Source organism: Rhodnius prolixus, unplaced genomic scaffold (assembly GCF_049639745.1).
Source record: "Rhodnius prolixus isolate KJV_2025 unplaced genomic scaffold, Rpr scaffold_9, whole genome shotgun sequence".
Lineage (NCBI taxonomy): Eukaryota > Metazoa > Arthropoda > Insecta > Hemiptera > Reduviidae > Rhodnius > Rhodnius prolixus.
In genome coordinates, this window is record NW_027411604.1 from 16,814,217 (window position 1) to 16,827,689 (window position 13,473).

The 13,473-nt window shown below is 30.0% G+C and overlaps 1 protein-coding gene across 4 annotated transcripts in view; it reads left to right on the plus strand.

Annotated features, from left to right (window-relative positions):
• LOC141454783 (uncharacterized) overlaps positions 1-13,473 on the plus strand; it is a 28,530-nt gene that overhangs the window by 9,917 nt on the left and 5,140 nt on the right. For 2 of the 4 annotated variants that reach the window (XM_074129377.1, XM_074129380.1), the window contains 14 exons: positions 6,923-7,072; positions 7,478-7,635; positions 7,954-8,070; positions 8,512-8,559; positions 8,635-8,677; positions 8,766-8,852; positions 8,921-9,099; positions 9,184-9,329; positions 9,961-10,054; positions 11,538-11,692; positions 11,768-11,903; positions 12,683-12,835; positions 12,918-12,995; positions 13,064-13,268. In XM_074129377.1, the coding sequence (XP_073985478.1) occupies positions 6,923-7,072; positions 7,478-7,635; positions 7,954-8,070; positions 8,512-8,559; positions 8,635-8,677; positions 8,766-8,852; positions 8,921-9,099; positions 9,184-9,329; positions 9,961-10,054; positions 11,538-11,692; positions 11,768-11,903; positions 12,683-12,835; positions 12,918-12,995; positions 13,064-13,252 (1,733 nt within the window). In that variant the 3' untranslated portion in view covers positions 13,253-13,268. The remainder of the gene's footprint in view (positions 1-6,922; positions 7,073-7,477; positions 7,636-7,953; positions 8,071-8,511; positions 8,560-8,634; positions 8,678-8,765; positions 8,853-8,920; positions 9,100-9,183; positions 9,330-9,960; positions 10,055-11,537; positions 11,693-11,767; positions 11,904-12,682; positions 12,836-12,917; positions 12,996-13,063; positions 13,269-13,473) is intronic. The other 2 variants (XM_074129379.1, XM_074129378.1) reach the window with 2 other exon arrangements.

The following is a 13,473-nucleotide window of genomic DNA, read 5'->3' on the forward strand; positions in this document are numbered from 1 at the left end:
CTTTCTCGAAAAAATGGTTATTGAGGATGGTTTGGGGACCGCAACTATAACCATTCTTTAAAAAGATCTCTCCAGTGGTAGTTACGGTTCCGATTTAACACCTTATCAGGTTATAATGATAGAATAGCTTATTCCAAATTTTAAAAAATCTGTAAAGCAGACGTAACTTTGCTAATAGACAAAAAGGAAAATCTATCCAAAAGGTACAAAAATCTCCTTAACAAAAACTTACAGTTTAAAAAGTTAAGTATAAGGGTTGATTAAACGCCAAAAGGTACACAAATCAGCAAGTACCCAACATTTCATTAATACTTCATTGATATTATTTAAGTAATTTTACCGCATTAATTTTCATTAATATTTTTTAAGAATTTATTAGATGTCACAGACCCTTATGCTGGCCAGTTCATTCATAATAGTTATAATTGTGATAAAATGTATATTATATCTTCGTATAAATAGGTACTTTCTTTTAACTCTATTCCAAATTATTCTTCTGATTTCTCTTTAATGTGCCCTTTATTCTGAAGTTGTCACATATACATGCATGTTAAATTAGAAAAAGACAAATTTAGAGTCGGCTACTGTTTAAATTTGAATCACGGAAGATTTAAAACAATATTTCAGTCTTGAATTCGTCTTACCGAAATATTCGTGAGCACAAATAACACACAGTTAATAACAAGTAGATTATTCAACATTATTTATTCATTTCTCAATTGTAATTTAATTAGGTCCCCTAATTTTACTTATAGTAAAATACTGGAATAATTAGCTGTCCTAAAAATATGCATATCTTATTTATTTTATATTACATATACACAACATTGTGGGAAGAACACCTAGATGGAGAATGTAATTGAAGAAAACTATATTATTTACGATAAAGCCAGATAATTATTACCTATTATTATAAACGTTTGACTACTTCATAAAATAACAATTACTTTAATCGAAGAATGAACTTAAACCGACGATTTTTATTTAAAAATAAAAATAAATAAATAAAATCATTGATGTATGTTGGTGTGAGCAATTTTTAAAAAAGTTTATGAATTTTTTAGCCTCATATTTTTTTATTTTTTATAACGTTTTCTTTTTCACCTGTAATTAATAGTTTGATTATTATAGATAAATAGATATTACAGTCAATCTAAGTTAAATGGTGTGCTACTTGAACAAATATTTTGTAGATGAAAATGGCCAGCATAAGGGTATGTGACATCTAATAAATTCTTAAAAAATATTAATGAAAATTAATGCGGTAAAATTACTTAAATAATATCAATGAAGTATTAATGAAATGTTGGGTACTTGCTGATTTGTGTACCTTTTGGCGTTTAATCAACCCTTATACTTAACTTTTTAAACTGTAAGTTTTTGTTAAGGATAATGTAATAAGTTTCTTATTAAATTTATTGTTTCTTGCATTATTCGTTCTTGAACCCAGAACGAGGATTTAACTTCAAAATGTTTTTAATTTTCGGTATAATTTAAAAGTAAAGTCTAAAACTGGAATATTTGCCTGTTAAACTTGATTTTACATATTTTGGTGAATACAGTAAAATATTCTTTTTTAATTTAGTTATATTTTTATCTGGTTATTATTCTGTTTAGAATGTTTATACTGTGGGGAAATGTTATCATATAATACTGATCGATAATTTCATTATATACTACTACCTTTTAATGCTTTCCTTCATTCTCTATACTTCAGTTTTCAAAATAAGTTATAGTATGCTGATTGTAATCTTTCTCCCCTCAAGGTGATTAACTATTTTTTGTTTAAATTACTTTTCTTTCTTAAATTTATCATTTTTTTTTTTAATTATTTTATTACTAATTCATTATGACGATAACCCCTCGTAATCAGTAACATTTTTAATTAAATTCGGTAATTTGTTTTTGTAGGCACAATTTTTGTAAATGTTTGATGTCATTATTATTTAAACTTTTGTTTTTTTTTATAGTTATTATTGAATAGATTTTGCAATAATCTATCTTTTTAACAAAAATTAAGGTAGGTACAATTTTATTACAATCGAAAATTGTTGCACTCTTCAGAAAATTAATTAATTTAAAAATAATAATAATAGCCATAAAAGATCTCAATGGTGCTGAAAGTTTTGTAATTAATTTTGGAAAATGCTTATTTTATCAAGTTTGTGAATGAAAGGCGGTTTAACTCGAAAAAAAAATAGCTAAATTTGATGAAAATCTGTTGTTTTTGGCTGAATCAATTTGTTGTTTTTAACTATTCAAATCAGTCATCTAATTCGATTCCTCTCATATAAATCCTGATTTTTAAGAAAATTGTTATTACTTAAAAGAATTTTGTTTTTCAAATTTCCTCATCTCACTATTTTTTTTAAGTGTATTTAATAAAATTCTTAAAACTAGTAATGCATTTAGGCACTTTAAAACCGTTGATAAATACATGACGGATATTTGGATATTGAACTTATTAAAATTATGGATAATAGCTTAGAAATACAGACTGAATACTTGAAAGGGTTTAAATTAATATTTTCTTCAAAGTTAAAACTGGAAGTTAAGGACTTCGAACAATCAAGAATAGACTATGCCTGAGGAGAGAATTTTTTACCCTATTTATGGTAACATCCTTCTTCGGGCTTGAACACTAATATTAGATTATGTCCACGGTATTCTAAGCACAGTGTAAATAAAAAATCAAACCTTTAACTTGAGCCACCTAAGATTTACAACTGCCTCAACTATCACGACAGTAATCATAAGAAAAAACAATGTAACCTCTTTAACTGTTAACCTGTTCACAACAACAACATTGCTGCACCAAGAAATTCTTCACGTGTTGTATGAATTTAAGTTAAGGTGCCTTAATCCACAATGTCCAGTAAGTCTAAGAGATGATCATGACAGGTAGACACAAAATCATCCTACTATTGATTCCCTGACTGGACCACCCATTCGGCATTTAAATTGCCGAAAAAACCACCGAGCTCATCCGTAAGAACTTAAGCTGAGGTACTGTTCGTTCTTGGACGTAGACATGCCAGGAGCAAGTCCGGAAACTAATAAAGGAAAAAGAAGTGCATTCATTGAACGGTGAGGTTGAATGAAATATTTTGTTTCAGAAAACTGAAGGAAACTAGTTATTTATTACATACTATCTCCTTAACAAAAACTTACAGTTTAAAAAGTTAAGTATAAGGGTTGATTAAACGCCAAAAGGTACACAAATCAGCATGTACCCAACATTTCATTCAAGCTTAGTTGATATAATTTAAGTAATTTTGCTGCATTAACTTTTCCTTCACATTTTTTAGAATTTATTAGATGTCACAGACCCTTATGCTGGCCAGTTTGTTCATAATATTATTTGGTTATAATTATGATAAACTGTATATTATATCTTCGTTTTTAAATAGGTACTTTATTTTAACTCTATTCCAAATTATTCTTCTGATTTATCTTTAATATGCCCTTTATTCTGAAGTTGTCACATCTTATACATGCATGTTAAAGTAGAAAAAGACAAAGTTAGAGTCGGCTACTGTTTAAATTTGAATCACGGAGGATTTAAAACAATATTTCAGACTTGAATTCGTCTTACCGAAATATTCGTGAGCACAAATAACACACAGTTAATAACAAGTAGATTATTCAACAACAATTATTCATTTCTCAATTGTAATTTAATTTTACTTATAGTAAAATACTGGAATAATTAGCTGTCCTAAAAGTATGCAATACTTATTTATTTTATATTACATAACATATATATAACATTGTGAGAAGAACAGCTACATTGAGAGTGTGATTGAAGAAAACTATATTATTTGCGATAGAGCCAGATAATTATTACCTATTATTATAAACGTTTGACTACTACATAAAATAACAATTACTTTAATCGAAGAATGAACTTAAACCGACGATTTTTATTAAAAATAAAATAATCGAAATCATTGATGTATGTTGGTGTAAGCATTTTTTTAAAAAAGTTTTTAAATTTTGTAGCCTCGTAATTTTTTTTATTTTTTATAACGTTTTCTTTTTAACCTGTAATTAATAGTTTGATTATTATAGATTAATAGATATTAAAGTCAATCTACAGTGCTACTTGAACAAATATTTTGTAGATGAAAATGGCCAGCATAAGGGTCTGTGACATCTAATAAATTCTAAAAAATGTGAAGGAAAAGTTAATGCAGCAAAATTACTTAAATTATATCAACTAAGCTTGAATGAAATGTTGGGTACATGCTGATTTGTGTACCTTTTGGCGTTTAATCAACCCTTATACTTAACTTTTTAAACTGTAAGTTTTTGTTAAGGAGATTTTTGTACCTTTTGGATAGATTTTCATTTTTGTCTATTTTGCTAAGTTACATATCTGCTTTACTGTTTTTTTTAAATTTGGAATAAGCAATTCTATCATTATAACCTGATAAGGTGTTAAGTAGGAACCGTAACTACCACTGGAGAGATCTTTTTAAAGAATGATTATAGTTGCGGTCCCCAAACCATCCTCAACAACAATTTTTTTGAGAAAGCCTTTTTATATAAAATAGGAAGGTATTTGTACGTAAAAAGCAAATTTAAACTGCGATTTCAGACCTTCCTTTTAAGAGGAGTAAGAAAAATAAACGGGCGATTACAGTACTTCTCCCTAAAAGGCAAAGAGGCAAAGATTTTGAATCGAACGACAATTCATTAATGTAAATAGGTTCACCCATTGATAATTTTAACGATTGCAGTACTTCCTCTTAGTAGGTGTAAGAGCATGATGGCACTTCACAGCCATGTAGAGGAGCTTTAATCACTTCTTCGTGCTAAATTTTATCAAAATCGGACAAAGCGTTATAGAAATATTGGTAATAATAGTTTTAGAAACGGCCTTACTTGGGTGGGGCAAACTCCCCTCCATATGAGGCATAGCGACGAGACTTTTAAAGTGCATATCTGTACAAAATTTCGATTCGAATGACACTTCATTCATGAAAATCAGTTCACGTGTCGATAATTTGAAACGATTGCTATACTTCCCCTTAACTAGTGTAAGAGCAGATCGTCGCTTTAATGTTACATAGGGGAGCCCTAACCCCATCATCCTACCAAATTTTATCAAAATCGGGCTAAGATTTACAGAGTAATTAGTAATAATAATTTTGAAGGGGGCCTTACATAAAGGGAGCTAACTCCTCTCCCATTCGGTGTACAGCGTCGAGACCCCCAAAAGGCACATCTACATAAAATTCCGAATCGAATGACACCTCATTCATGAAAATCGGTTCACGCGTTTAGGCGCTACGTAGTTTACAAAAAAGGTAACAACAACAACAACAACAAGAAGAAGAACAAGAACAACAACAATTTCTGAAAATGCCGTTTTTGCTCATTTTCGGCAACTTTTTTCTCGAAATCTATTAGGTCTGGGTGGTTGCAAAAAAATTTCAGTTATAAAGGAGGGTTTGCTCTATATTTTAAAGAAAATTTGGGAATTTTATCTTTTATAGAAAAAGAGAAAAAAATTGTCAAAGTTGGGTGTTTTTCAACGTTACGCTTTTTCGTGCACTTTTTGACGATCAACCCTTATACAACTGTCCTACCGGACAGTTTTAATTAGTGGAAATGTTTTACAATTCTGCTAGTTTCTGTTTTGAAATTGCATTCCATCATTGGAAAATGCAATTTCCCTATTTTATGTTATTTTGGTGGAACCAGTTTTCCTAAACACACCTTAGCCATCCTCCCGACAGTGTTTTCTCGTTTTAGACATAACTTTCTGCAACAGTCAAGTGACCTGAAATAGTTTCCTAAATAGAGGAAATCTAAGGAAAGCCTGCTGGTCCCAGTGGGTTACTACTGTGCTGATGATCTCTCTCTTTACCGTGATTTATTTGTTATTATTTTAATTGAAGTCGCGTCCGAATCTAAGACTATTAATGGAGGCTGAAGCTATCTCGGACTCTAATGCCAGTCAAAACGGAGAATGTTCCCTCATTTCAAACATTACTAACCATCACCAGGTACAGATATCCTATGAAGAGAATATCTTAGAGCAGGATGTCAAACAAATGTAAATGTTTGTTTAGCTACTTCTGTTTAAACACTTTTCTAATTAATTTTATGTTTAAGAGATTTTTGTACAGAAAAGTTTCAGTTTAGGTGTGAATTTAGTTTTTGAATTCTACATTGCATTATTTCCACTATTAAAGGTTGAAAAAATCTAAACTGCTAGTAAATTAAAACTACTTGATGCCTTTTTAAACCATTTTCTTGAGGTTCAATGTGGTCTACAAACTTCTCAAGTATATATTCCTTGATGCATTATTCGAAAAATGCTACTTTTTTAAATGGTTATTAAAAATTTAAAGAGGACAAAATTTGTCAATATTTTTGAATTGCAACAATAGAAAATTCTTGTAATTAATGAAACATAAACATACTCTTGTAAATAGTAATAATAATGTATTTTTTGGGGGGTTTCAAAATAATACATTTTATAATAAAACAAATAAAATAATTTTTCAAAAAAGAATACTAAACATTGATTTATTCTTGAAACTAGGCCCACTACTGAGCATAGGCCTCTCTCATTAAACTCCACAATTCTTCATCTTTTGCTTTCCTAGTCCATGATAGTCCAGCATATCGTATAATATCATCCGCCCATCTCATTTTTTGTCTACCGATCTTTCTTTTCTTGAATTCCCAAGACCAGTTAGTTATTCGATTTGTCCAACGGCCATCTCTCACTCTCATCAGCTTTCCAGCTCCCTCTTGTAATGAATGATTTTTATTTAAATAGCTCCCTTGGACATTTCTTTTAATTTTCTACTAGAATTGTTTTCAATTTTATTATAAAAGACAACTTATCAAAAAATTTATGAACTTCTAAAATTTTTTGTAGTATTATCAAGATTTTTATTTGCAGCTACAATTGAAGAGTCGAGTAGATTAGAAGAAGAAGTACTCACATTGCGACAACGGGTTGCAGATCTTGAAAAAGAGCTAACTCTTCCTAGAGGCTCAGGCACCGGCGGACATGGTCCCATGTATACAGAAACTGCTCATTCTCCTGGAGGTAATAACCTCCAGTAATTAGTAATAACTAGCTTTACATATTTAAAAAATAATAATAATTTTTTCACGTACAAGTTCATATTTAGATGCTTCTTCTCATTATCATAACTATTTATAATTTGGTAAATGTTAATTTATTTTCCTCATTTGGGTCAAGGCTTTTTCATACTTTCTATTTCACAATTGTATTGATATAAACCCTTATCTTTAAACATGTCTTCCTGTTCACTCACCCATTAACTTTCTTGGGGACAATTAATTTACCATTTTTGTCCAAATATAGAAAGAAGTACCATCACTTGTTTTTCTTTATAATTCGGTTGATTCATTTTTCCCTGTATTAATTTACTGAAATTTCGTATATTCATTATGTTACCGAAATTTTATATATGTAACCATTTGACAGCAGCTGGTGAGGGTAGTATGTTAAATTTAACGAAACCTGGTACTATGTTCACTTCTTTGGCAAGATTACCAGCTAAATTGGTATCACAGCTAGGTGCAACTGATCAACCTTTCCATCATCATCAACAACAAATGGTGGATGATACTGGAATGAAAAAGGTGTGTTTAATATTTTACTTTACGCAATTGTGTCCTAGGTTCATTGACAATACTGATATTCACGTCCGTAATTTGTTTATAAACAGTATTTTTCTTCTTTTTTTTTTTAACTAATAAATATTTCATAAATACTTCAGCCATTTGACGCCTTATGTGAAACTTCTATTTAACTGACCCATTAGTCAAATATTGTATCTAAAATTAAAATTCGTAGCATGAAGAATTGTTGCCCAACTGAACTTAAAAACTGCAACTTAAGTTGCGCAATAGCCGTGCGTTCACGTGCTTATTGATATTTTTTTTTATATTTATTTCAAGGCAAAAGAAGACGCTGAAATGTTACGTTCTTTGGTTGTTCCTTTAGAAGAAGAAATAGACGTTCTTAAAAAGAAATTAAGAGAAACGGATGAACAGTTACAAAGGTATCAAGCTCAGGTGAGTTGTGGTAACAATTTTAGATCAATAATATTTGTTTCACTAGTAATCTTCAAACAAAATAAAATTAATTATCAAGTTTTGTTTATTGTTTTGGTGAATTAATTAATCTAGAAAAAAGTAAGCATAATGCAGATTTCAATTATTGTTATTATTATTATTTTTGCCTTGCTTTCGACCTAGGGACTAGGTCATCTACAGGGCTGTGGTACATATTCTACAGTAGAGTTATAATGTACATTAATTTGTATAAAATTAGATTATTAAAATCAATTAATTTATGATGCTATTGATAATTACAATATTTTTTACATTGTTATATGTAAGAATCTGAGTGTGTCTTTAGTTCTGTTTGCTTGTAACTAGGTGTGGTCTTGCATGAGATAAGGCCTTGTAAACATTAAGTCATGTGCGATTTCAATATTTTGTTTTTAATTCTAGGAAGAAAAAATAAGAGAAGCGGAGAAAAAAACGGCAAAATTAATAGACGTAAGTATTATTAATTAGTTGATATTTATTAAAGATGAGTTTTTAAAAAAAATTATTTTTTTGTTTACATCGCAGTTGAGCCAGAGCTCAGGAGAATCTCATTCGGAACCTTCTCAGAGTAAGTGTTTAATATTTTACTTTCCTTTCCAAATATAAATTTCTTTGTTTTCATTAATTAATATTGTATTATACATTCCGTTCCTCAGACATTTCAATCGATGAATCTGTAGCCAGCAGTGTTGGAGGTGCTTGTATCGAATCCAGTCATCCTGTAGGCTACCAGAAGTCAATGGGTAATGGGAAATTTTCTTACAATATTTAAATAAAATAAAATAAAATCTAACTTAATAGTTCTGAATAGTTTGTGATATGTGCGTGAACTATGAAGCCCAGTTGGTGGCTGCACAAGACAAATGTGCAGAACTTGAAAGGCAAGTTGGTATATTAGAACGATATAAGGATGAGCTAGCCAAGGAAACTGTATTAAATAAACAACTTGAAAGTAAATGGCAGGAATCTAGAGATCAACATAAAAATGAGGTAAATTTAGTTTATTATAGATTTTGGTTTGTTTTAGTAATTACTGTAAATTGTTGATTTTTTTTTTTTATTCGTTGTTTGTAGGTAACCGACTTACAGGAGAAAATGAAAATTAGTGAAGATGCTCTTAAACATTTAAAACAGACTTATATAAAAACTTGTGAAGATATCAAAAATAAGTTCAGTAAGCTCACTGAAGAAAGAAAGCAAACTGAAGACAAATTGAATCGGTAGGATAATAATTTTAAATAAATATTAATTATTATAAACAGTGGAGTCTCGGTTATCCGTCATGACCGGGGCCGGACACGTGACGGATAGTCGAATAAACGGATAATGGAAAAAAACAGGAAAATTTCCAGATTCTTTTGTTTAACGTGTATAAAACTTTGTATTAACTGGTATACATATTTTATACGTTTATACGCTTAAGCCTTAAAGGTCAGGTATCTTTCATTATTCAATTCATTCTATTGGGTATTAAAATTAATGAATACAATGTCTGAGACATCTAATCGGTTTTGTTTGTAGTTGATTATTTTTAGGAAAAAACCCACAAACTGTCGCATTATGGACACGAGTATGTACCTAAAAGACAAAGGAAAAAATCTCAAAAGAAAGTTTTCTTTTTAAAATAATTGTTTTTTTTTGTTTTTTTTTAATTTTTAAATACTGAGTACAGTGACGGTTAATTGGAATAGACGGATAAAAGGGTGACGGATAACCGAGACTCCACTGTATACTGTATGTATAAAAAGGATTTCGAAGAAATACTATTAGCAGGGGCTTTATATCATATATTTTCAATTCTGACCCATTTTGGAAAAATACGATTGATTAATTTTTCTGTTTTACTTTTAGGTTACAAGCAGAAAATGAGGATCTTATTGGAAAATACAATGCTCACTCTTACGCTCTGCAAAATGAAGAAATTAATCTACCAGACAACGTAGAGGTGAGAGTAGATTCTTGGCTGAATTTTTGAAAGTTAAATAATACTTGAAATGTTCTGGATATGATCTAATTGGATTTTGGATCTACTCAGTTGAAAATAATTCTCTTAACAAAAAAACAAAAAATCCTTATAGTCCAAGACAAAATTATTTAGTGTTAGTGTTTTAATGCTAACAAATTATTGACATTTAGCGCTATCCTTATCAGTTATAATGTTATTTTTCAAAAACAGAAAATTCTTAAACGACAACGTCTGAAGATATTTCAGTTCAGGTCCACTTGATTTGGTTTGTGCAATATCTATAAAATTTGTATCCGTAAAGTATTCTGTAATAAATCATCTTAGGAAAATAAAATTCTGGTGGTTTTCTGAATAATGTAAGTTTATTATTATTTTATTATTATTATTAGGTTTAGAGGTTAAAGAGAAGAGGAATATCGAGTACTCTTCCCAAAGTGTAAATGTAGAGTGAAAGAATTTTATTGGTATGAATGTATTTATCAGCGTGTATGTATTTATTGGCGTGAATGTATTTATTGGCGTTAATGCATAACTCAGAGTGAACGATTGTATAACTGTATAGTATTTAGTTGTAGGTATAGCTATTGTGGCGGGTGTAGGAATATTTATAAGAGTTCTACACCCAGTTGGATTTAAGGACTATTAACAGAAGGAATATTTATAATAGTACTTCCCTTCAAGAGCAAATAACATTATTATTATTATTATTATTATTATTATTATTTTAATGATTTAAGGCGCGTCAACATCTGAGGTCATTCTAGGGTTCTCTCGTTACAGACAACACAGTCTATCACCGGAAAGTGAGCTGTAAGAACCTTCTAGGAAGAGAAAATCTATTTACTATTATTATATTATTTTTTCTTTCCGGTGCCTCGACAGCTTGGCCATTAGCAGCGCCGTATTATTATTTTTTGTTTTAATTATAAATAAAGAGCATCGATTTGTTATTTCTGTTATGGTTCTAGGAATATCAGTTAAGTTGGACATATAGGAAGGGCCATAGCAATGGAAGTCTTATTTTTCTATTTTTTTAAGGAAAAATAGATTGCCTTGGTGGAGCTTTAAATGGTTGAGGACACCTTCTTCTTCTACATTCTTCTTTCTTGGCATTACAGCCCATGATGGGTCCTAGCCTCCTCAATTTCCCAATTAAGATTTCGAGACGTATTAAGGTTTTGCAAGGTAGGGTTGTCGGCCCTACGTTCAAACCCCGAAACAATGGAGGTCCTTGAATTTAAAGTTACTTCGTTTGGCGAAGCTATTCACCTTGGTAGTGTAATTTATGTGCTTTGATGAGCTTGCTGAGGACGCCTGCAAACCTAAATTAAATCAACATTTTTGTCTATGGACCATTTAAAAACAAATACAATAAAAATGATGTATTCATTGTAATAATTTGTGATTATTTTATTTATATATTTAATGCAGTGTATAAGATAATAATAATCTGTGCAAACAGCGCTTACAAGAGATGTGGCTTACTCAACGTGAACAACTAATCAAAGCTAAAGTTGGTCAAGAGAGAGCTAATGAAAATGTAAAAAGTCTAGAATGTTTATGTGCTGAAAAACAAGAGAAACAGGATCAGTTACAAGCAACAATAGAAAAACTAGAGTGAGTGGCGTTTCTCATATTTTTTGTTTGTTTGGTTTTTTCCATCACGTTTTAATTCAATTTTGACATTTGTAGGGAAGACTTATTCCGTAAGGAATCTTCATTACATAAGGAACATTCAGCTCTTATTAAAAGTGAACAGGAGAAAGAAGCTCTTAATCAACAGATTAGCACATTGAATGTGCAAATACATTCTCTTAAGCAGGCTAAGGTGCTTATTTACTATTATTACCCTTCTTAAATTTCTTTTAACTTAATCGGGTGTGATAAAGCCTCTTTTTCAGTAAAAATCAGATTTTTTATATTATTTATTGTATTAATTTCAATGGGCAGCTCATTTAATTAACTATGTAGGCAAGAGCTTCTTAGCCTTTTTCTATCCACGACCCCGACAGTTTTCAAGTGTTAATATTTCCTGAACAATGAATAGTGGTACATTAAGTATAAAAAGAACTTTTTTCAAGATTAATAAATAATAAACAATTAATTATAAATAATAAATATTAATTCACAATTAAGTATATATATTAAGTAATTAAACTAAGATTATTTGCAAACAATTCTCTAATAAATTTTAAAATAAACTTTCACAAAAGTTTTTCTCTGCACTTTATGTAAAGATATTTTTTAAAAATATTTTCTGCAAGAAAATCGCTAAAAAGCCTATAATTTATTTAGTAATTGATTTTTTTTTCAGTTTGGAAGCATTTTTCAGGAAAAATGAAATCGATACACACGTGGGCAATGAGAATTCAAAGTTAAAGGAATATTTTGATCTTCTTGTTTCGCCTAAATAAATAATAACTTATTTGAAAAATTATAAGATATTTGGGAATCCCATTCAAAAGTGTAGTTTAAGGATGGGCGTTCTTTAGATTTGGAAGAAGGACAGAGTGCCCTTTTAGTCAATACATTTTTCAAGGTCACTTTGTTACTATGTGTAGAAAAAATAAAATAAGTAAAGATTAATATTACTTTCTTTCCATACAGAAAAAACTTGAATCAAGTGAATGTGAATTACGTACAAGATTGACATCTCTTCAGACTGGTTTAGAGAACGGTGAAGCAGTACAAAAAGATTTCGTCCTCCTTTCACAAAGTTTACAAAGAGAATTGGAACGTCTTAGAGGACAAAATACAACTGTAAGCATTTTTTATAATTTATTTACTTTTTCTTTTTTTGATGGAAATCTCTCATTTTGTGATTGTTTTATTGGATTAACAGCTCAGATGGGAACACGAGGAAGATGTCAATGAATGTAGAGGTTGTGAACAGCCATTTAAGTCTGCTTCTAAAGGAAAGGTAATATTTATTTATTTCTATATTTTTCTGCTTTTGTGAATTTTTCTTCATCTTAACTATTATTGCAGTACAACTGCCGTCATTGTGGTCGTATCTTCTGTTTATCTTGTCTCGGGCATAAAATAACATCTGGACCAGCACAGCGGGAATCAAGGGTGTGCCAGGTATGTCATACGTTACTGAACAGTGAGACAGCACCTTATTTCAGTACAACTTCTGCTGTTCATCCACCTCATCATCATCAGGATAACAAATAAAAGAAAACGACTTTTGGTAAGTTATAACTTAGTTCGCATGTCAGATATCTTAAATAAAAATTGTAAGAAATGTAAAACGGTTTTCTTTCATTTAATTTTTGAATATTGATTTGAAAAATAAAAGTTGTTCATTAATTTGGGAAAAACACTGTTCGGGCTTGATTGGCCAACACAAATTTTCTGTAGTGCTTCCTCTTAGTATAGTTAATTTATTATCAACC